At 36.0% G+C, this 21,253-nt stretch overlaps 1 protein-coding gene across 1 annotated transcript in view; it reads left to right on the top strand.

The window, feature by feature from the left end:
* The window catches only part of PLS1 (plastin 1), a 53,481-nt gene that overhangs the window by 21,021 nt on the left and 11,207 nt on the right, over window positions 1-21,253 (top strand). The window contains exons 3-11 of the mRNA XM_007433121.4: window positions 346-509; window positions 2,371-2,500; window positions 7,597-7,729; window positions 8,707-8,788; window positions 11,208-11,373; window positions 11,546-11,688; window positions 13,108-13,203; window positions 14,352-14,547; window positions 20,615-20,693. Coding sequence (XP_007433183.1) covers window positions 346-509; window positions 2,371-2,500; window positions 7,597-7,729; window positions 8,707-8,788; window positions 11,208-11,373; window positions 11,546-11,688; window positions 13,108-13,203; window positions 14,352-14,547; window positions 20,615-20,693 — 1,189 coding nt within the window. The remainder of the gene's footprint in view (window positions 1-345; window positions 510-2,370; window positions 2,501-7,596; window positions 7,730-8,706; window positions 8,789-11,207; window positions 11,374-11,545; window positions 11,689-13,107; window positions 13,204-14,351; window positions 14,548-20,614; window positions 20,694-21,253) is intronic.

Below are 21,253 nucleotides of genomic sequence, written 5' to 3'. Positions count from 1 at the left end.
GAGCTTAGTTCATTCTTAGTTCACTTCAAGTTTTAAGTGAAACATAAGATGTGGTGACAAGAAAGGCTTATATAATAACAATAACCACACACACAGAGACACATATACACCCTACAGAAAACCACTATAAATATAAATGGGTTCCCAGCTAATCTGTTTGAAATTATAATACTTAAGCAAATCTCTTATACATTATCTATTACTAAAGATAGCCTAAATTCAAGAAGGTAATAACAAAAGAATAAAAATGTATTATTTTCAGTATTACACTCATGTGTTTTTAAAACAGCAGTTAAAATGTCAGTAGTAACAAAGCTGAGATTTTTTTTATTTTTTATTTTACAGACATTGACAATAGTGGATATGTCAGTGATTATGAACTTCAAGATCTTTTCAAAGAAGCAAGTCTTCCATTACCTGGCTATAAAGTCCGTGAAATTGTGGAAAAAATTATAGCAGTGACAGATAGTAACAAGGATGGCAAAATCAACTTTGAAGAATTTGTATCAGTAAGTAAGCTCATATCTCAGGCTATGTTTATCTGAATATAACTGATTTAGTATTAACTAATTATATATGAAACAAAAGGTCGTTATTACAATATACTTTAAAACGCATGTTATGAACTGTGGCTTTGCTTTATGTATCACATTGCTAAGTAGTGTACAATATTCCTAAATCGTACATGTACAATCAAGAACTGATTGGCCTGTCATATTAGTTGAGGAATGGCTATATGATACCATTGTTTTGTAACTTTCACAGTATTTATTTATTTAAATTTATTAGTCACCCAACTTTAGCAGCTTAGTGAGAGCTTTTGACCAGAGGCTCTCAAAATAATAATTTAAAGATTCAGTTTTGAAAATGAATAGAAGACTGTTTTAATAGTTATAACTTACCACATGTACTCTTATCTGTACTTTTGAAGATTTTCAGGGCAGCACATGGATCTTCATGTTCTTTTGCTACAGAAGACTATGAACATATATCAATTACAATAGATTGTGAAGTGTTGGCTGTTACATTTAGTGCAACAGTCACCAAATCCTATGACTTGGCCCAGGAAAGAAAAATGTACTACACAGATCACAGACTAGCAGAAAACAGCAATAATGTTCTTAACATGAAAATAGTCATCAATGTGCACCAAATGGGGTTGGAGTTAAAAACAGAAACAAAACAAAAAACAAAAGACAGGAAGCAATAGCTTCTTGGGAGAACTATATAAATACTGTAACTGATGCATAAAAGTGCGTGTGCATATTCTGTGTCATGAGTTGGATGCCTGAAACAGTGAATGGTTGAGTCACCTATATCACATAAGTAGGGCCAACAGAAGGAAGATTGAGGCCATGTAACACTGCATCCCCATAAGTTACGAGGAGGCTTGTGAAGATGCAGGTAGTCCTTGGGTTACGCCCATTCATTCAGTGACTGTTGAAAGTTACACAGCCCTTAAAAAATGGGCTTATAATCGGTCCTTGCACTTACAACTATTGCAGTGTCCCGCCATCACATTCGCCTGCCCTGCGCAAACTGCCTCCACTTCAACTCTACCCACCCACCCATCTCCCACCCCCCATCTCTGTCCTTTTGGCTGCCCTGCACAACATGGCCAAGATGAAGGGGCCGCTATATTCTGCTGCTGCATACCCTAAACTTTTCTCAGTTTAGTTTCTGAAATTAAACTGCTCTAAATGTTCTTGGACAAAACTCAAACGTGCTTTTCTTTAACCTGAAGAAAATTAGTACAGTAATGTCTTCATATTCTTCAGGAAGACTATTCTTAATTACCTTAGACAATTTTGCACCTTGTTGCTCTGGTTCTTATACTGCTCCTGAAAGGAGCTTATGTATGTAATGCATCGTTCACATTTTAAAGTTTTTTTTTTTTTTAATTGCAGAGTTAAAACATGAAGAAAACTTACCAGGCCATAGTCTGCCTGAAATAGCTTTCAGTCTTTTGCACATCTCTGATGCAGTTTGTTTATCTTCAATATGAATAAGCAAATTGTCTATAATAGATTAGGTAAAAAAGATTTTTTAGTGTATTATTATATAAAATACTTTAATTCCCCTATATCAAAAAAGATCAAATATGAAGGAATTAAATAATAAAGAATTGTTTCTCAATTATAAATCTCCTTAGTTTGTCCCTTTCTCTTTCTACTTTCAGCTTCTCTCTCCCTCCCCACTCCCAATTATAATTGACTTACTCCATGATATAGTGTTCATACTTCATCTAGTTGGAATAATTATGTGGATGTGCTAAAAAAACAGGAAGAAGAAAGTCAGCAATTATAGTAATGCTTTGACATGGCTGCTCTTTGATTATTTTCTGTTCTATTTGCTATTGTTTTGTTCCAGGTAATTCAGGAATTGAAAAGTAAAGATATTAGCAAATCATTTCGAAAATCCATAAACAAAAAACTGGGGATTACTGCAATTGGAGGAACATCATCCATTTCCAGTGAGGGGACTCAGCATTCTTACTCAGGTAAAAAAGCTGTAATGAGTTCAAAGGAATGTTTTTGTGAATGTAATGCCGGGATTAACATTTATATTGGAATGTGGATACCGCTCTTATAATTACTGGATGGCCTGTTCAATATAAATAAACTTTTGTCCTCCACTGCCCAACTGACTCACTAGATCCCCCTTTTATTCAATTAGTTCCATCTCCTCCCTGAGGATGGCATCTCCTGAGATCTCTGATGCTAATTTTTCCATAATCGCAACAATCTCCATCTTTTTTTGGAACATTGACTGGAAAGTGAAGAACTTGGATTGAGTATTATCCATTTCAGCACCATTCTGAGAGTGAGATGTTCCTCCTGGGGACATATCTCTGGAACTGTCATTACCCAGACAGAGTAGAGGCAATTAATTTGCAACGTGTGGGTGCCACAGCAGAAAAGACTCCTTTTGGGACCTGCCAGCTGACACTCCCTAGCTGACAGTACCCAGAGCATGTCCTTCCTGCCAAATTGGGTGGATAAAAACAATTGGAGTGAGATGGTCCCTTAAGTAACCTAAGCCATGAAGGGCTTAAAGGGTGAAAACCAACACTTGAATTGTACCCAGAAGCACACTGGAAGCCAATGCAGCTCACGGAGCAGTGGTGTCACATGTGCTGAATAACTGGCACCAATACTTACCTGCCCCACCACATTTTGCACAGTTGAGGCTTCTGAATAATGCTTCCCCTCCTCTAGATGTTTAAGCTATTCAGGAATCACTTTGCAGACCAAAGCACCCTGCTTTTTACCCTGTCTCATTTTATCCATTTCTCAATCTTCAACCTCAAGCAAGGACTCCAAAGAGCAGGGCACAACTCTCATTCTATAGAAGAGAATATATATAGCTCAAGGTTGTACTGTGGAGTCCCTGGTGATATTCAAAGAATTTTGGTATTCTTTGGCTTTCTCAATTATCCAGTATGCATCAGCAATAACATCTCACATTCCTCAGCCTTTTCTAAAGTCAGCTTGAACATGTGGCACCTCTTTTTCCATGTAGGGCTTTAATTCAGTTGGATAATTTTAAGCACTATTTTGCTAGCATGGGAAATTAAGGATATTGTGTATCATTTTCACACTCTGTTAAGTCTCCTCTTTTTTAAAATATAGATTGACTCTTTCAGTTGGCTGGCCAATGTGTCATTTTCCAGATTTGCTGGAACTTTTACTGAAACTTCTTCTGTGCTTGCCATATTTCTGTGGGTATTCCATCAGTTTCTGTAGCCTTCCAGCTTGGTGATGACTGGAGTGCTGAGCTAACTTCATCTTCTCGTACTAAAGATTCTTGTAAACAGGGAATATCTTCTAAGGTATCTTGGATGTTGACATCTCTATTGTACACTGTTTCAGTATAATCCTTCCTTTGAATCAGTTACTATCTGCCATTGGCATCATTTAGCATACCAATTGAGGTTGGAACCTCCCGATTTCAGAGATTTTCTTGCTTCTAACAGCTGTCTGAAATTTTTTCTTAAGTTTGTTTCTGAGATTTTTGTCTTTCTTGGCTTTGGATTCTCCTTTCTTCTTTGCAAATTCCAGAGTTTATTTTGACATCCAGTTTGCTTTCTTCTGTTTTTTTGTTTAAATCTTTGGCAGTCTTTTTCACCTTCATCCTTAATGACATAAGTTCATTCCACAGGTCCTCTGGTTCTCTATAAATTAGGTTCTGGTCTTCAAAGCAATTTCTGATATTCTCCTTGGAAATGGTGGGTGTATGCTCAGGTTCATATTGTGAAAACTAGTTGGCTTTGTTCTTCTCCTTTAGCTTAACTTGGAACTTGCACTTAGGCAGTTTGTGAACTATTCCACAGTCAGCACCTGACATATCTTTGATGTTATAACTGACCCCCTCCACCTCCTTTTAGCAATAATATAGTCAATTTGATTTCTATGTCTCCATTTGGTGATGTCCATGTGTACAGGTACCTTCTGGTTGTTTGAAGACAATGTTAGCTATAAAGAAATCATTGGAATGGCAGAAATGCCTATGTCATTCTCCTGCTTCATTTTGGTTTCCTAAGTCATACAATTCAACTACTTTTTCTTCCTTAATATTTCCAACTTTGGCATTCCAGTCTCCAGTCACAAGCAGCATATTTTGCTTGCATGTTCTGTCACTTTCCAATTGAACTCAATCACAAATCTCATCAACCTCTTCTGAGCATCAGTGGTTGGAGCATGAAGTTACATGTTTGTCATTTGAAAGAGTTGTCCACAAAGTCTAATTGGTATTATTTGGTCATTGATTGTACTGTAGCCAATAGTATTCTTGCTATACTCTTCCTAAGAAAAAATCAGTGCCATTCCTTCTTTGTTTTTCATGTCCTCAGTAGTAAACAGTGTGATCTTCTGACTGAAAGTGTCTAATTCCAGTCTGTCTCATTTTGCTGATGCCTAAGATGTCAGTGTGTAGTTGATTCATTTCATCTTTCACTGTGTTGAACCATGTTCATACTTCCTAAGTACTATGTTCCCACTGCAGCTTCTGATTTTCTTGTGAGAAACTAGACATCCCAAAGGTTTCATCTAACCACATCATAAAAACCATTAGTGCTCCAAAAGATTCTCAGCTCTTCCTCAGTAACATGCTGAGTGATATCTGAGGCCCTATATCATCAATCTGGCACTATATCATCAATCATTTTATATTTTATATCCATGTAGTTTTGTTGATAAAAATGCAGGAGTGGTTTACCATTATCTTCTCCTGCACAGTATGAATTGTTGCCTTTGCAATTGTCACTAAAATGATCATGTGCCTTCAACGTTTTCCTATATCACTTCTGCCCATTATAAATACCTGCTTGCTTTAGTTGGGGAACTGGATAACTGTCAGGCCCAGCCCAAGAACAACGGTGAAACAGTCCAGTTGAGTAAAGTTCCTTTATTTGCTTACACCTTATAGACAGAATCTTGCCAGACTAAATCTATACTACTGCAACTAGTGGATACACCCTGGGAGCTTGTAGGGAGTGGCTATCCTGAACCTCTTTTGCTTCCCACACCTCCCCTGTGGACTGTGTTGTCTCTTGTCTCCTTTTCCCTCCTGGAATGTACCCCCTCCTTTCTGATAGCCTTGATTTCTCACATTACCCTCCTCTTTGTAGATAGATTCCATCACAATAACCCTCACATCTTGGGGGACCTTGCTGGGAATATATACTCTTGGCATATATTCCTGGCATTCTTCACTCATCCCTCTGAGGGCCGCCTCTCTGCCACAGTGAGACAGTACAGCAGAACCTGTATATCAATCCAATAATACTATATCAACCCAATAATAATAATACTATATCAACCCAATAATACAGTCCCTCTCTGAATTAGCAGGCTGAGTGGTTCCAGCTCTTTTATACGCATACAACATCATGATAATATCTATCTCCCAGGTTGGAATGAGAAGGGCACTGAGGATTTTGGCTTCTATGCATTATCCACCTCTCCTCAGGTCTGAAAATTTGTACTAATTTTCTTTCTATTTTTCCATATTTTCATTTTTACCTCTTCTCTTGTTTCCAACTGCTGGCCTTATTTATTTATCATGCATATTTCTATCCCACTGCAATAAGAAAGACTTTCAGTGGTTTACATAAAACAAGACAATTTAAAACATCTTAAAAATTGACAATAATAATAGGAACAATAAAACAACATTAACACTAAAGCAACAATGATATTGTATAAATTGAGAACTCTCAATTTGAGGAGGGTTCTCAAAAACAGCTTGATTTTCAGGAGTTTTATGGTCATAATACAGGTTGCTGGATTCAGACACCTTGCACTTAAACTTTTGCAAGTTATTGGGAAAATACAAAGGAAGGCAGAACCATTTCTTTCAAATGCATGTTAATCATATGATGGTGTAAGATATCAGAATCCTAGCATCTCCGTGAGCATTATTTTTTATTTTAAAAAGAGGTTTGCCGACTACATTCTTTTCAGTGGGACAGGAATGAGCTTAGCATACAAACAAAATTAATTGCTAGCTGGTTATATCATTGAACTCCTCCTCATAGCAGTGGATACTGTAAAATGCTTTTTATGAACTGACTATGCCTCAGAACACCCTCAGTTTTCCTAATGTGAATTTCAGTGAATGATCTCTTGCAGTTCTCAAGTAACTATTAGGAAATATAGTTTTCTACACTGATTTTCTCATTAATGTCTGAAGAATGTTAGTTCTTTGGACCATAGCTGGAAAATCACTGATTTGGTGGTAGTTGTAGTAGTAGCATGAGCTTATAAATAAATATCATACGGGTAAATTAAAATTACATAGAATATAAATCAATATAAAAATAAAACAATATAATATCAGACAATTCCTAATAATGTATTAGATTGTGGAAAAAGTTAGCTGCTTCTTCCATTGACCATCATCTTCTCAGGCTGATAATACTGCTGCATAGGAACACCTTTATGCAAATCAGATGTAAAAATAATGGAACAGCAATCAAATTATTTTAAATGAAGGTCTTTTGCTGCTATATGGTGCGCAAGTCTGTGCATAAAAGGACACTTCTACCCAGGAAGTAAAGGCTGTTCTCCATGTCCCTCGATTAACAATAAATGCACTCTCCCATTTGGAACTTGGCTATGTCATTTTTGAGGCTAGGCTGGCTAAAACAAATATTCTGGGGTGTGTCCTTGGTTGACTGTACACTTTTTGATCATTATACCTCCTCCTTGAAAAAGCAAATAGACTTGGATTTTTCTTAATACGTTCTTATTATAGCTATCACCTCTAGATAAAGAGGTCCAGATAAAGCTTTGGCAGAGCTTAAGTAGAGAGAATTGCGCTTAGATGTTCAAAAGGACAGACCAAAAATGTCACATATTTATTACTGTGAGTTGGTGGGTGCTCCTTTTCTCATACCTAAATATTTTTATCATATTCTTCATGCCACACAAAGAAAAGCATTCACATTCGCTCAATTTGATGTCCTGCCTTCAATGGTTAGTACGGATACATAATACAATATTCCTTTTGCAGGTGCTTTTCAGCAAGGTTGAGTCTGTGGCACATGTGTTGCTAGACTGCTCTTAAAATGAATTCTCCTCTTCTATTTTGCAGAAGAAGAAAAGGTTGCATTTGTTAACTGGATAAATAAAGCTCTTAAAGATGACCCTGACTGCAAACATTGTCTCCCTATGGATCCATCAGATGACAGCCTTTTTAATTCACTTGCTGATGGTATCCTTCTTTGGTATGTTCAGTTTTTTTAAAAATGCTTACCAAAAAACTGGCTGGTGAGTTCTTAAGGCATTAACATTGCTTAATTTTGATAGGATAAGCTCCATTTATTTTAGTAGAAAACTTAAGCAAATTCTGAATTCTTTCATTGAAATCAATAGAAATTAGAGCGTATACAGGTCGTCCTCGCTTACTAATGGTAATTGGGACCGGGAACTCTGTCACTAAGCAACGTGGTCATAAAGCACAATGTCATGTGACTGCCCCAACTCGTGAAGGCAGTTCTGGCAGTCCCAGTTGCTATCATTAGGCGAATCCTGTGCGGTCGCAGCATCCCATACAGTTCCCCATTGCTGCTGCTCTCTACTGCTATTAGCAGTCTCATTGAGGAGTTCTACGAAGGAAAAGTCAGTCCCCCCCCCCTTCCATTCTGGATATGAATGAACAAAGACTGCTATTTTTAACAGCAGCCTCGGTTGTATATAGAGTGCTTTAATATAATCTATACTGATCCCAGCAATTACCCAAGGATAAGCTTTTGAAAATCAGACTTAAGCTAACTGTTTTTAGCAGGGTGCTAGTATCCTAAGGACCATTGCCTTCATTTTTCATGCTGAGTTAAAGACAGCTCTGTCATCTTCCATCTTAACACAGAGAAACTGTATGTTACATGAATGTGCGTATACATTTGCATATTTATGCTTCTTCCTCTGTGTGTGGTTTCTAAGTGCTAAGCAGATGCTTCAGTTAATAAACATTGAACATGAATGTGTTAAAAAACTAAATGAATTCCAGCTTTGTGTGTTATGATGTTGTTCCACTTCTGGAAACATTAGCAGTTATGTTATCTTGTTTCCGTATATCTCCATTAAATGTTTTGCTATTTAATGTTCACATTTATGGATAAATTAAATATGCCAATCTTTTAAATCACTTTACACTGAATTTCTTCCACATTGCACTAATAATTATTTTTCTTTAATTTCATAGCAAAATGATTAATTTATCTCAGCCAGATACAATTGATGAAAGAGCTATTAATAAGAAGAAGCTTACTGCATTCACTGTATCTGTAAGTACAACACAGTCAAAATCTAAGTAGTTGAATGGCAATTAAGAGGATGAACAAGGCAATAAATTGCAAGCCAAGACTTAAATGGACTATGTTGGGAAGGACACTAAAATTTGATCATAACCATCAAGTAAAATTTCATTATGAGATAATCTAAGCCTGAACATTTCTTGCCCAAGCCAGACATTTTGGGTGAGAAATGGCACTGATTCTTTAGATTAGCTTATAGTTAATGAGTATTTTAAAATATTTAGAAGAATGTGGTTTCTTTAAAACTGCTAAGTTGTAACGTATCCAGTTGAAATGTGTTTTGATTTTACAGTTTGGGCCTGATGCATGAGCAGAATCTGAAACTCCTGAATTATTAAAATTGTTAGAAAAGGTTTTTGGAAGTTTCTGAATATACAATTAATTTTAATCTACAACTGAAAAGTTGTATCAAGATAAATATAGGAGAACTTTCGCTTAGTTAGAACATCCTATTTTAACAAAACAATGTGCTAGAATTTTAAAAATGCCACATTGGTATTCTATGATCTCAGGATGCAATTAATTCAACAGAGGATTCTCTTTCATGTTTATTGTGCACCCCAGAAAAATGTGGGGTTAGGATTAGATTTCAAACTCATATGTAGCATTTTGGAAATGACACAGACTTTATGTTTTAGAGTTGTTCTACATTGATGACATTTTGGTATAATAACCATAAGTTTGTTAATAGCATATTGGGAAAAGAAATAAGGATAAAGATGTGAATGTGATGTTAAATTATATTCCCAAATCCTAGAAATTTCCAAAGTATGAGGATCTTTGGATTTATCGTTCATGGGCTGTAGCTAAGAAGTTTGTTTTACTCCAGTGAAAAGACAAAACCCTTAGGAGAGAATACTTTCAGCATAGGAAATGACTTTTTATTGATATTGCAGAAAGTGTGATCAATATGACTCTGGGTAGCCAAAGTTTAATTTGTTGTTTAAGACCTGAGTTTCAATTGTACATAAATGTACTGAGCATGTCTTTTTTTCCCCTTTCATTATTTTTCTTTGCATTTTTCTTTATTTTTGTTTCTGTTTTCTTGTATTCCTTTTAATTTTTGTATTTTGGCTTTTTTTGCTTCTGATTATAGATTGAAAGCAACAAGAATGCATATAAAAACAAGGCAATAAACTGTGATATTTCTAGTTATTTAAACTTACTGTATGTATCTCTATTGTATTAAATCCATTAATATATGTGAACCTTTGAGTATTAACAACTTCCAGGGATCTTTCTGGATTTTTTTTTTTTCTGCAAAGCTAAAGCAACCCAGTTTTTCATTTCTAGCACATAATTTGGCACATATTTCTGTCTGTACCACATTTGTAACACATGTTTGTAGAATACACCAATTCAAGTTGTTCTAGTACCACTTTTGTTATGACTATTACGTTTACAGAGTAAATAAATGATATTTTAATTGCACTGTGGATTGTAGTTGTGTGGGTATCATTTGTGAGGGAGAAGGACATGATTTCTCTTTTTGGTTATTCCTCAAATAATTGCTCAAACTTACTACTTCATAGATTTAATTTATTGCAAGAGTTTAAATTTTTGCAAGAGTTATATAGTCTGCTGACTAAACATTTTAATGTGATGGTAAGGATTGTGTGGTCAAGCACCCATGATATAGTTCTATAATTCAATTTCATGAATTAGGTTGCTAGTAATGATAATATGCTGTCCCCAGGTCAGTTCTTCCTCCTTGCTATTTTGTGTGAAGGCTAACTGCAATTTTAGTAGATTATGGAAGAGTATTCCTATCTCTGTGTACCTGGATGTCCTATGAGCTAATCTTGTCAGTTTTCAGACATATTACTTTGAGACGTTTTCTTCTTTCTATCCCATCCAATGTATGATTTTAGAACTACCTCCAATTTAATATTTTCCCCCTAACCAAACTACTTATTGTTTCTGCCTGGTGAGAATCAGCATGATTCTTTTTTCCATGCGCAACATATAGTACATATATTTTCATATCTGATACTAAGGGCTTTATTTATTTAACTTTCCTCTCTTAATTTTTCTTACATTATTTATTTTGTTTAGATAACATAGTTGTATAGCAATTTTTGGGAAATCCTAGCATATGCATATTCTGAGTTTTGATGGTAATATTTATGTTGTTAAGTTTCTAAGAAAGCAAACATATATTAATAATAGCAATATTAAGAAGGGCCTCTATCAGCTCTTTCAAAGACATACTTAATATTATAGAATAATTTATTAAATGTTCACTTTCATTTTTTCAAACATTTGAACTGAAATTGAAAACAGTTCGAATGCCAGTTGATTTGTGAAATCCTTTCTTAGTCTGTCTCATGTTCAGTTGTACATCTGTTTATTTCTGTCTAACAAACAATTGTTTTTACTTTGCTTTTAGGAAAATCTAGATCTAGCACTAAATTCTGCATCAGCTATTGGCTGTACAGTAGTTAACATTGGATCGCAAGATCTAAAAGACGGGAAGCCACATTTGGTGTTAGGACTATTGTGGCAAATCATTAAAGTTGGGCTTTTTTCTGATATAGAAATCTCCAGAAATGAAGGTAAGAATTTTAAAAACCTATCAGGAGTAATAAATTCTATAGCTTAAGCATATTCTTTTGTTTGTTTTCCTTCAGAAGTTCCAGAACTTCTCCTTCAGAAGTTCTGGAATAGAATAATAAAGAGTAATAATAGAGAGTAAACCAGCTAATATTTCTTGAAAACCTTTTCCAGCTCTTATTGGTTTGCTAAATGATGGGGAAGAATTAGAGCAATTAATGAAATTGTCTCCAGAAGAACTCCTGCTACGCTGGGTTAACTACCATCTGGATAATGCTGGCTGGAAGAAAATAAGCAACTTTAGTCAAGACATTAAGGTATATCTTAGTTAAACTCTGTAGTAAACAAAGCATTTGTTTTGATTCTGAATTTTAAAATAGAACTAATCAAAGTTTTCATACAAATATTGTACTGTTGCATTTTAAGAATTATCCTACTTGAAATACTTTTTGAACCTATCACACCATTGCCATACATCACCAACATATGAAAGATAAAGATTAGCACTATTTGTCCAGGCACCTTTTTATTGCTATAAATCTGCAGATGCATTCTGAGTATGATCCTACACTTTGTCTTTTTCAAAGGGGGTATCTCCAAGAGAGGTATGACATCCATTAAAAAGATACATTCATACAGAATATGACAGAAGTGGTGGTTGCCCTATAGAAGCCAAGCATCTTATTCTCCCAACATTTTTCCAAATCGTTTAGAACTATACTGGTCCTGGGGCTGGTATGATTATTTCCCTTATATTGGAATTAATGGGAGAAGAAATTAAAAATTCTCCCACTCTGTCTGTAGCAAGCCAACAGAGCTATAGATATGACAGCTGCTACACCACAGAATGTTCCTGTTCTCCCTGGAAATTTACATAATATATTAACAACTCTTAGTCTTCTCTGCTGTCTGCAAAGCAATGGAGGTCAAGTTACTTTCTGGTTTGACCGTTGTCTTTTTGCTTCTAAAATTAAACCTTCCAATACAGAAATAACTGAAATCATTTTGTTTGCCTATTTAATATCATAGGTTACAGCATACTAGTACAGTATAGGTGTCCAGTATGAGTCGCATTTCAGCATTGGACAGACAGTGTATTGTTGGAGCCCCAAGGAGGGCCCATGTAACGCCTCTGCTCCGCGAGCTGCATTAGGTGCCAGTTTGTTTCCGGCTCCAATTCAAGGTGTTGGTTATCACCTTTAAAGCCCTACATGGCATGGGACCAGGTTACCTAAGGGACCGCCTCTCCCCTATGACTTCAACCCATCCCACCCGATCACACAGAGAGGGCATGCTTCGGACCCCCTCAGTGAAAGAACTTCAATTAGCGGGGTCCAGAAGGCGGGCCTTCTCTACGGTAGCCCCCGCTCTTTGGAATATTCTGCCCCCGGAGGTGCGATTGGCCCACTTGCTCCTGGCCTTCCATAAGGCTTTGAAGACCTGGTTCTACCACTTGGCCTGAGGTGGGGAGGGAATACCTCAAGCATGGGGATGGCTAGCCCCATAGAGACCTCCTGTCTTCAGCCTCAGATTTTTCATCTTCTTGGACTCTCCTTCCCCTTTTTAGTAATGTTTTTAACTGATGTTTTATGTATTTATATATATTTATGTTTTTAATGTTTGTTGTGAGTCGCCCAGAGTTCCCCCATTGGGGGGAGATGGGCGGTTGAGAAATTTAATAAATAAATAAATAAATAAGAAGAATTTTTGTTTAGAATTTGTGTTGTTCATTTCAGGACTCAAGAGCTTACTATCATCTGCTGAATCAAATTGCACCCAAAGGAGGCAACGATGGAGAAGCAGCTATTGCCATTGATCTTTCAGGCCTTAATGTAAGTGTGCTGGTAAACCTTTCATATTATAAACACGGGCTAAGTTGGAGAAGCAAGTTATAGCTTTTCTACTAAAGAGATCTAATGCCCAGCACAAAATTTCCACTGGAGTATGATTTCTGGAATAGATAACTAAACGGTATGATTGAATAGATAACTAACAATATGATACCTTTAAGTTGATACTTTTTTAAAAAAATAATGGATTGCTTTATACTATATGATGCGACCAACTATGTTAGAAAAGTTTGCATAATCCAGCCAGTTGTGCTGGTTATTTAATAATGACCATCCACTTAATGTCAGTGGATGCTTTGGGAATGGAGCTAGAAGATGATTCCAAGTATACAGTTGAAGATTCAAGCCTACAGCTGTGGATTTCATGCCATCATGTCAACTATGGCCTTGTCTCAATTTATTTTTGTCTCAATATTGTGGAGTCAATTATGGCTTTTCACCACTACATAGTCTTAGATAATCCTGACTGTTCAGATCCAATCCAATCTAATTTCAGACCCTGACTACCACGAAAAAATCCCAAAACAGTCACGTAAGTCTGAAAAAGACTTGGCTGCTTGAATGATTCAGACTATGCTTTGAATGTGCTTCCATGAGTTTGGAGGCACCTCTTTTGAAAAATTTGCACAGCCTTATTTTAAATCCCGTAACAAGTAGATGATGAGAAAATAAAGGGAAACAAAATAGATATCTGTTAGTATTTTTAGAATAAATTCTTCTAGGAATGTAACAGCAAAGCATCTTACCCTTTTCACCATTATATAGACTGTTTTTTTAACATAATAATATATTCTTGAGTACTGTATTGTGTTCTAATCAGATTCTGTTCTTAGATATTATACTAAAAATCCTTGAGAATTTTATTTTGCTTTTAATGAAAACAATACATGTGTTTCCTTCTGAGGGAAGATTATGGTGGGACTGCTGTAACTAGTCCAAAATGTAAATCCTAGATGCATTTATACGCAATCAGGAACCCTGCTAAAACAGGATTCTCAGATTTTCTTTCCAAACAATTTCTGGTTTGCATCTATATCTAGCATTTTATGTCTAATGCAAACTTAGATGAATATATGGATTTAGAAATGTAAAAATATTTTATTTGAAATATGCAATTTATTTTTCCCCAGGAGCCAAATGATTTGAGGAGGGCTGAATATATGCTTCAACAAGCAGATAAATTGGGTTGCAGACAGTTTGTGACTCCTACAGATGTGGTTGCAGGCAACCCTAAACTTAATACAGCCTTTGTTGCAAACCTCTTTAATACATACCCTGCCCTGCAGAAGCCTAAAAACAGTTCTTATGATGTTAATTTATTAGAAGGTAAGCACACACTGATTAGATATTACAGAAATGACTATTTGTATTTGTAATGTTTATTCTTCCTTAATTTAAATAATATAATTTGTTTTTTGTTTGCTTGTTTATTTATATAGTGTATTTGCATGCTGCCTCTCCCTTAATCGCTTAGGGTAGTTTACCCTAAGCAATACAGTTAAAACAGCAACAGTTCAGTTAAAACAAATGCTAAACCAGATTAAAAGATCTGAATATGATTTGACCTGCTTTCTAAACCTAAGGAGAGTGAAGTGCTGCCACATTGTAGGCCAGCTGAGTTTCTGGACTGTCTTCAAAGGCAACCCATAAAGAGTAATCCAGTCTGGCAGCCACCAGTGCACAAGTTTTTCTTCTCCACTTATGGACATGATTTATCAACCAAAGTTGATAAAAGCACTCTTGATTTTATATAATGGTCCAGGATTAACACTAGATTCAAAAGGGACCCCCAGACTGCAAATTTGATCCTTAAGGGGGAATGCACCCTTGTCCAGAGTAGGCATTTTTCCCAAATCCTAAAGTCCACTTTCTGAATCCAACTCCAACTTGTCCACATGAAGTTTCAATTTGTCTTTTTAACATCAAGTCCCTTATAGCCTGGTGACATTCAGAACCCCAGGAGATGTCCCACCTGAAGCTCACCAGAAAGGAGAGGTATAGATAACTCTCATTGCCATACTAGATAACAACTAGTTCTGAACCTGAAGTTCCTCTGATTGTTCATATAAATATGAACTATCATATCTGTTACATAGATATGATAGCTCATATAGTTCATCTAAAAGTTAAATAACAAGGAAAGCAGGGTAGAACCTTGTGGGACCCCATAGGATAATTCTCAGGGTTTTGAGCAGAAGTCTCCCAGTTTCACTTTCTGTTAGTGCTTGCAGCAGTGCCAATAACAATATTGTGGTCAACAGTATCAAAACACATACAAAGACATCCAGGAATGCCAACAGCACTTCTATATCTTCATATCCTTCAGAGGCACCATGGCTACCTCCATACTGAATTCCTGTTTGAATCCAGACTAAAAAGGTTCTAAGTGTTTCACATTATAAACTAAGAATTCCACAAGCATTTTTAATGCTGCTTTTATGCATTAATTCAGCAAACAGGAGAATCCAGAAAGATGTTCAACCAGTCCATAGTAAGTTATTTAGGATTACCTTGATATTCTTTTCCAGGATATTTTGATGGAGAATTAAATCTACCTTTTAATTCTTTTTATATGACATAAAATGGGAGTATAAATAAGGCCATGTTGGCAGAGATTCCTGGATTCATGTCATTCAGTATTGTATTTTCAAATACAGACTGCTAGATGTCTCTTGGAATCTTACAGTCTGAAAATAAACACTGCAAATTATCCTGCCATTTCTTGATCACCAATTCTCAGCCTCTGACAAATAGCTTATAGTAGACATGTTTTTGGAAAAATTGTCTCAAGCTATTCTGAAGATTCCAAAGTCAGAAGTCCCATCTTCACATCTTATGGAAACAAATCTCATAAATCAATTGCATCATTTTAGGGACTTGGTTTTGTCTGCCCTATGTTTATTATCCATTTCAAAGCAAACAAACAAACCCCCCATCACCTTCTGTGTGAATAAATATGCAGTGTCTAATTATTGGCCATGACTGCAGCAAAGAGGGCCAAAAATCCATCTTTATATTTCAGAGGTAAGGTTTTAATACTGGAGACGAAGTGCTAGTTACCACGTTTTCAGCAGATAGAGAAATTTAGCTGTTTTCCTCCCTTGCTGCCCTTCTTTTAAAAAATGCTTTCTTTGAAATTGCTGTTTACAATGTGCAAAAATCCCCCATTGTCACCAATGAAGAGTGTAATTTCTGTGCCAGCACTGAAGCAGCAATAGAGGACAGAATTAAAAGTTTCCTCTTTTGTTTTTGTAAAAGAAGCCTTGACAAATTATCAGCATCTCTCTAGTTTGCAACTACTTTGTAGATTAAAATGTGCATATTAAATTAAAAGAAGTTTTTAGCATTGTTTATTTTGGCCCAGAAATCTATTATCTACTTTTTTTAATTGACATACTGTACGTATTTATATTTCCACAGATCATATGGTCTTCATAAATAATTATATATTTCAGTTAAAAAGGTATTTCGCAGTGTTTTCTCCAACCATACTCCAGGCTAGATACTTTTTCATGTTTTTTTGGAATGGGGAGAGGGCAGATGTGCTTGTTTCCATTCAAAGGAGCTGTGGGGTAAAATTGGAAGTTGGAATCACTCGACTGGATGTTCCTATACCTATAAACCTAACTGCACAAGTCAGTTAAGAATGAAAAAGATTTTCCCCAATACAGTTGAAGCTCCTCTGCTCTTTTGAATGTAAGAAACCCCTGTTTCTGGAGGTAGGATGGGTGGATGGGGAGGAGTTCCAATCACAAATCTGTCAATATCTTGGACCTTAAAGCCTGTGTTTTTAGGAATTTATGATCATGAATGTTAAGCATATCCATCTGTTGAAAGTTAGGCTAGCTCTCATAATCTTACATTTCATAACTTTCCAATCTTTCTTCATAAAATGCAGATTTGACTCCTCCTACTGTAGGTACTGTATGTAGTTGGGGGCTTTTGGCCTGTAAAATTATATTTTGAAATCTGTTTTCCTCTTTTATTCTATTACTGTTATGACTGCTCTCTTTGTAACTGTCCTGCTTTTGTGAAGTATTGGTCTTTTTCTTTTAATATGCCATTACAGCTGAAGAAAAATATTAGAAACAGCCATTGATTTTAAAATCCTATAAAATGCCAGCTTAACTTTATTTGCATACATAATTGGGCTCTTAAGAGTCATGATGTGAAACCTCACAAATGTGAATTAAAAGATAAAGTTGTCAAGAGAGAAAATTCTCTTCCCTAAATTCAACTATTTGTTCAAACCATATATCAGCTAGAAAGGCTTCCAACAGCTTCCAGTAGAATAAAAACAAGACAGTTTCCTGCCTCAGACTTATAGAAGAAAATTATGGAGAAAAAAAAGGGAAGACATGCAAACTTAAGCATAGTTCTTAATGTTATACAGTTGTTATCACAGACAATTGTAATACCATCAGAAGTTGTTAGTGGTGTTATCACTGTGAACTATAATGGAAACATTTCAAAGACAGGACAGAATGATGCTGCATCCTATATTTCTCTCAGAACAGCCTACTGAAATGGCTGCTGGATAACTCTTGGAGAACCCATGGGCTCTCCATCACAGCTGGGCTGATAGGCATATCTGCAGTCCATATCTTGGTAAAAAAATACACTGATATAATTTGTGCCATTCCATCAAATAAGCCTTATTTTGCCCGTGAGATAAGGCTGGAGATTAGTGCTGTTCTGCAGTTTTACAGGTAGTCCTCAGTTAATGACAGTAATTTATTTAATAACAAATAAATTGGGACCGGAATTTCCATCACTAAGCAATGAGGTCGTAAAATGCAAAGTCACGTGACTACATCACTTAGCGACGATAATCCCAACGGTGCCCATTGCTGTCATTAAACGAATCCCACACAGTCATTAGGCAAGGGCCCACCCTGATCCAAGCTATTCTAGGCTTGGCCCCTCCCACCCCCGGGCCTCGGTAAGCCTCAGTAAGACTGCCTCCTCTGGAACTCCCCCCACCCGCCTACCTCCCTCTATCTCTGCCCTTTTGGCTGCCCTGCCTTGCCACCCCCAGCTGACCTTCTCCACCTTCTTCTTCCTACTGCTGATGGTGAAGGTCAGCTGAGGGTGGCAGGGCTGGCAGAACACAGGGCAGCAGGGCTGGCAAAGACAGCGAAGTGCAGGGCGGCCAAAAGGTCAGAGATGGGGAGATAGGCAGGTGGAGGGAATTGAAGCACCTCTGTGGTTGTAAGTGTGGATGGGCTGCCAAGCAGCTGAATTTTGATCACGTGACCATGGGGGTGCTACAGTGGTCATAACTTCAGGGAACTGGCATAAGTACCATTCATTCAGCACCATCATAACTTTGAACAGTCTCTGAACAAATGATTGTTGCCTGAGGACTACCTGTAATGCAGGACAATTTATGGACAGTAATTGATGAATTCCTTTTCCACACTCCTTTGCTATGAATGTGACCAGTCATATGATGTAAAAGAGGAAACAATTGAACTCTTGTCAGTTTCATCCTATTTCTGATACACAGTATCATAGATAAGTTCTATACAGGATTGGCAGTGTGGCAGCCATTAAGACAAATAGTAAAAAAGTACACAAGTGCTTCTTCAAAAATTCACTAAACCCATATTTAATGAATTTTCCAAGATTTGAATCTGGACATTTAGTTTGCAATTGCTCTGGTTCATTCATGAAATTTTATAGAAGTCCAGAAAACAATATTTTCTACCACTACAGGTAGTCTCGACTTACGATGGCAATTGGGACTCGAATTTCCATTGCTAAGCAATGTAGTCATAAAGTGCGGCTGCATCGCTTAGAGACAACAATCCTTGCAGTCCTGGTTGCCACTGTTAACTGAATCCTACAGTCATTAGGCGAGGTGAATTCCAAAGTCAGTTACCAAACAGTTGTAAGTTGAGGACTACCTGCAATTCCATTTTATTTCTTATTATAAAAATAATCAAATCATATTAGAAATAATAATAGTAAAGACAGAAAAATGCACTGCATTTTGATTGGCAGTGCTGAGAGCTGCATTGCTATAAAACCCAATGGAGAAATATCTCTTACCCCAACAGCAGTCATGCCTAAAGGTGGCTGGATTTTTTTTTCTTGCAAAATGAATGTGGAAGTTACTACTATTCTGATAAATGAAATTAAACTATCAGCATTTTTCTATCTTGAGTGAAAAATAATCACCATAACTGTTCTGCTCATGTCATCTGTTTTGATCTCTATACACCTATTGCTGCCCAACATTTTGAATACAGAAGAGAAGTTCCACAAGTTATTACCATGTTCCAGCTTGTGTTGGTTTTCTATTATTTATTCCTATTCCACATAAAACAATAATGTATATTGTCAAGAAGGTATCTATTGAACATTGAACAAGAGGGAAAGGAGTTATGGTGATGGTAGGTGGTAATGAAGTTTAAGAATTTGATTTTAGAGTGGCATATTAAATGTGTTTATTTTTTACTTTCACAATTCCTTTCAGTCAGAATTGCTTGCATGTTATTTGTCCTATTTGTCCAAAGTGGATTTTCTGCATTATTTAGCATGAAGTTTTAATTTTTATTGTGAACTTGCCAAATACATCTTTTAGCATCCCTTCTTTCTATAACCAATTTTCTTGATAGCATGTTAATATACTTTGAAATATTCAAAATATATTTCAATTAGAGATTGAGATACCTTTTGAAACAAATCTTAATAATTAATCCCAAAAGGGATTATGGTCCCAATTTAAATAATATAAGGTCAGTGAATAAGCAACTGGATAAAATCTTTAAGTACTTTGTATTTGTTTAGCCTGTTCTCAACTGATTCACTGTTGAGTCTATGCTATACAACAGGGTGAAAATATATATAATTATGAAATAGTGGTGCCATTATTACTGCATAACCCTAATGGGAACTGGTGTACTGTGAAGAAAAATCAGGTAATTTTAACTAAAGGTTGCAAAAGAAAATATACAGTTTTCCTGAACTTATGACATATAAACTAAGTTAAAAATATGACATTGACTAATCTTATTGGTTAGCATTATAGCCAGCTGAAATGGGCTTTGACTCAAAAGATCTAGAGTCATATAGGCCCCAAACTTGTAGTTTGATTGATGGTTTTATACATAACCAGCAAACTGAACTAACAGTTTTTGACAGAAAAAGAGATTTTTTTGCTATTGCTGTACCCTGTATTTTGCACATTAAGTATTCTTTTTATAGTTTTGATTTAATTTAGATTTGTTTACTCTTCACCAATTTATATATTTTTCTACTTTATGATAGCATTCCCTCTCTCCTGCTTTGTGATACCATTCCTCCTATTTGGGGTTCAATAGAGTTTTAAAAACAGGCCAGAAAAAAAAATCAGAGTATAATTAAGTTATGTAACTTTCTGCTGTAGGTGAAAGTAAGGAAGAGAGAACATTTAGAAACTGGATGAATTCATTGGGTGTAACTCCTTATATTAATCACTTATACAGGTAAAATATAAATAAATAAACCCTTATGTCGTTTTTACACTGAGCAAACCTTGGTCACTTAAAGTCCATTGAAATATACCAACACTCTTAAGTGTTTTAGATCGTTCCTTTGTTTCAAGGTTTGATATAAAATTATTTATATGCAGTAACACAGTGGTGCTAACTTCAATCACATTTTGTCCTAGTACACCTGTGCTGAATCATTTAAGCTTATTTGAATTAATACTGACTTTTTATCTGCATCCAAGGGCAAGATTGTTCTAGCTAGCTCAAAACTTTTGCCAGTTTGGGCAGAATTATTTTTAGGTATATTGGTGATTTGAATATATGCCTAAAACTGTTGCAGAACTGAATTGGTGGCTAGAACACAGAGTTGACTTTACAGAGAGCTAACAATTCTAGGAGCAATTTGAGAGCCTACAGTTGCATGTTCTTTCTGATATACTTCTTGAATAAGTATTGTCTCAATACACTATTGCTTTCTGATTGAATTAGTAAAGATGGTAATCCAGTCTATGATTATATTGCATTCCATAGGATTCTCCCTGAATGAATCAACG

The sequence above is a fragment of the Python bivittatus genome, unplaced genomic scaffold (assembly GCF_059951505.1).
Source record: "Python bivittatus isolate LINGU-HERP-01145 unplaced genomic scaffold, Pbiv_v1 ctg000980_np1212, whole genome shotgun sequence".
In the NCBI taxonomy this organism is placed as follows: Eukaryota; Metazoa; Chordata; class Lepidosauria; order Squamata; family Pythonidae; genus Python; species Python bivittatus.
The sequence above is the reverse complement of the archived record's forward strand: the minus strand, read 5'-3'. Positions and strand labels throughout refer to the sequence as shown.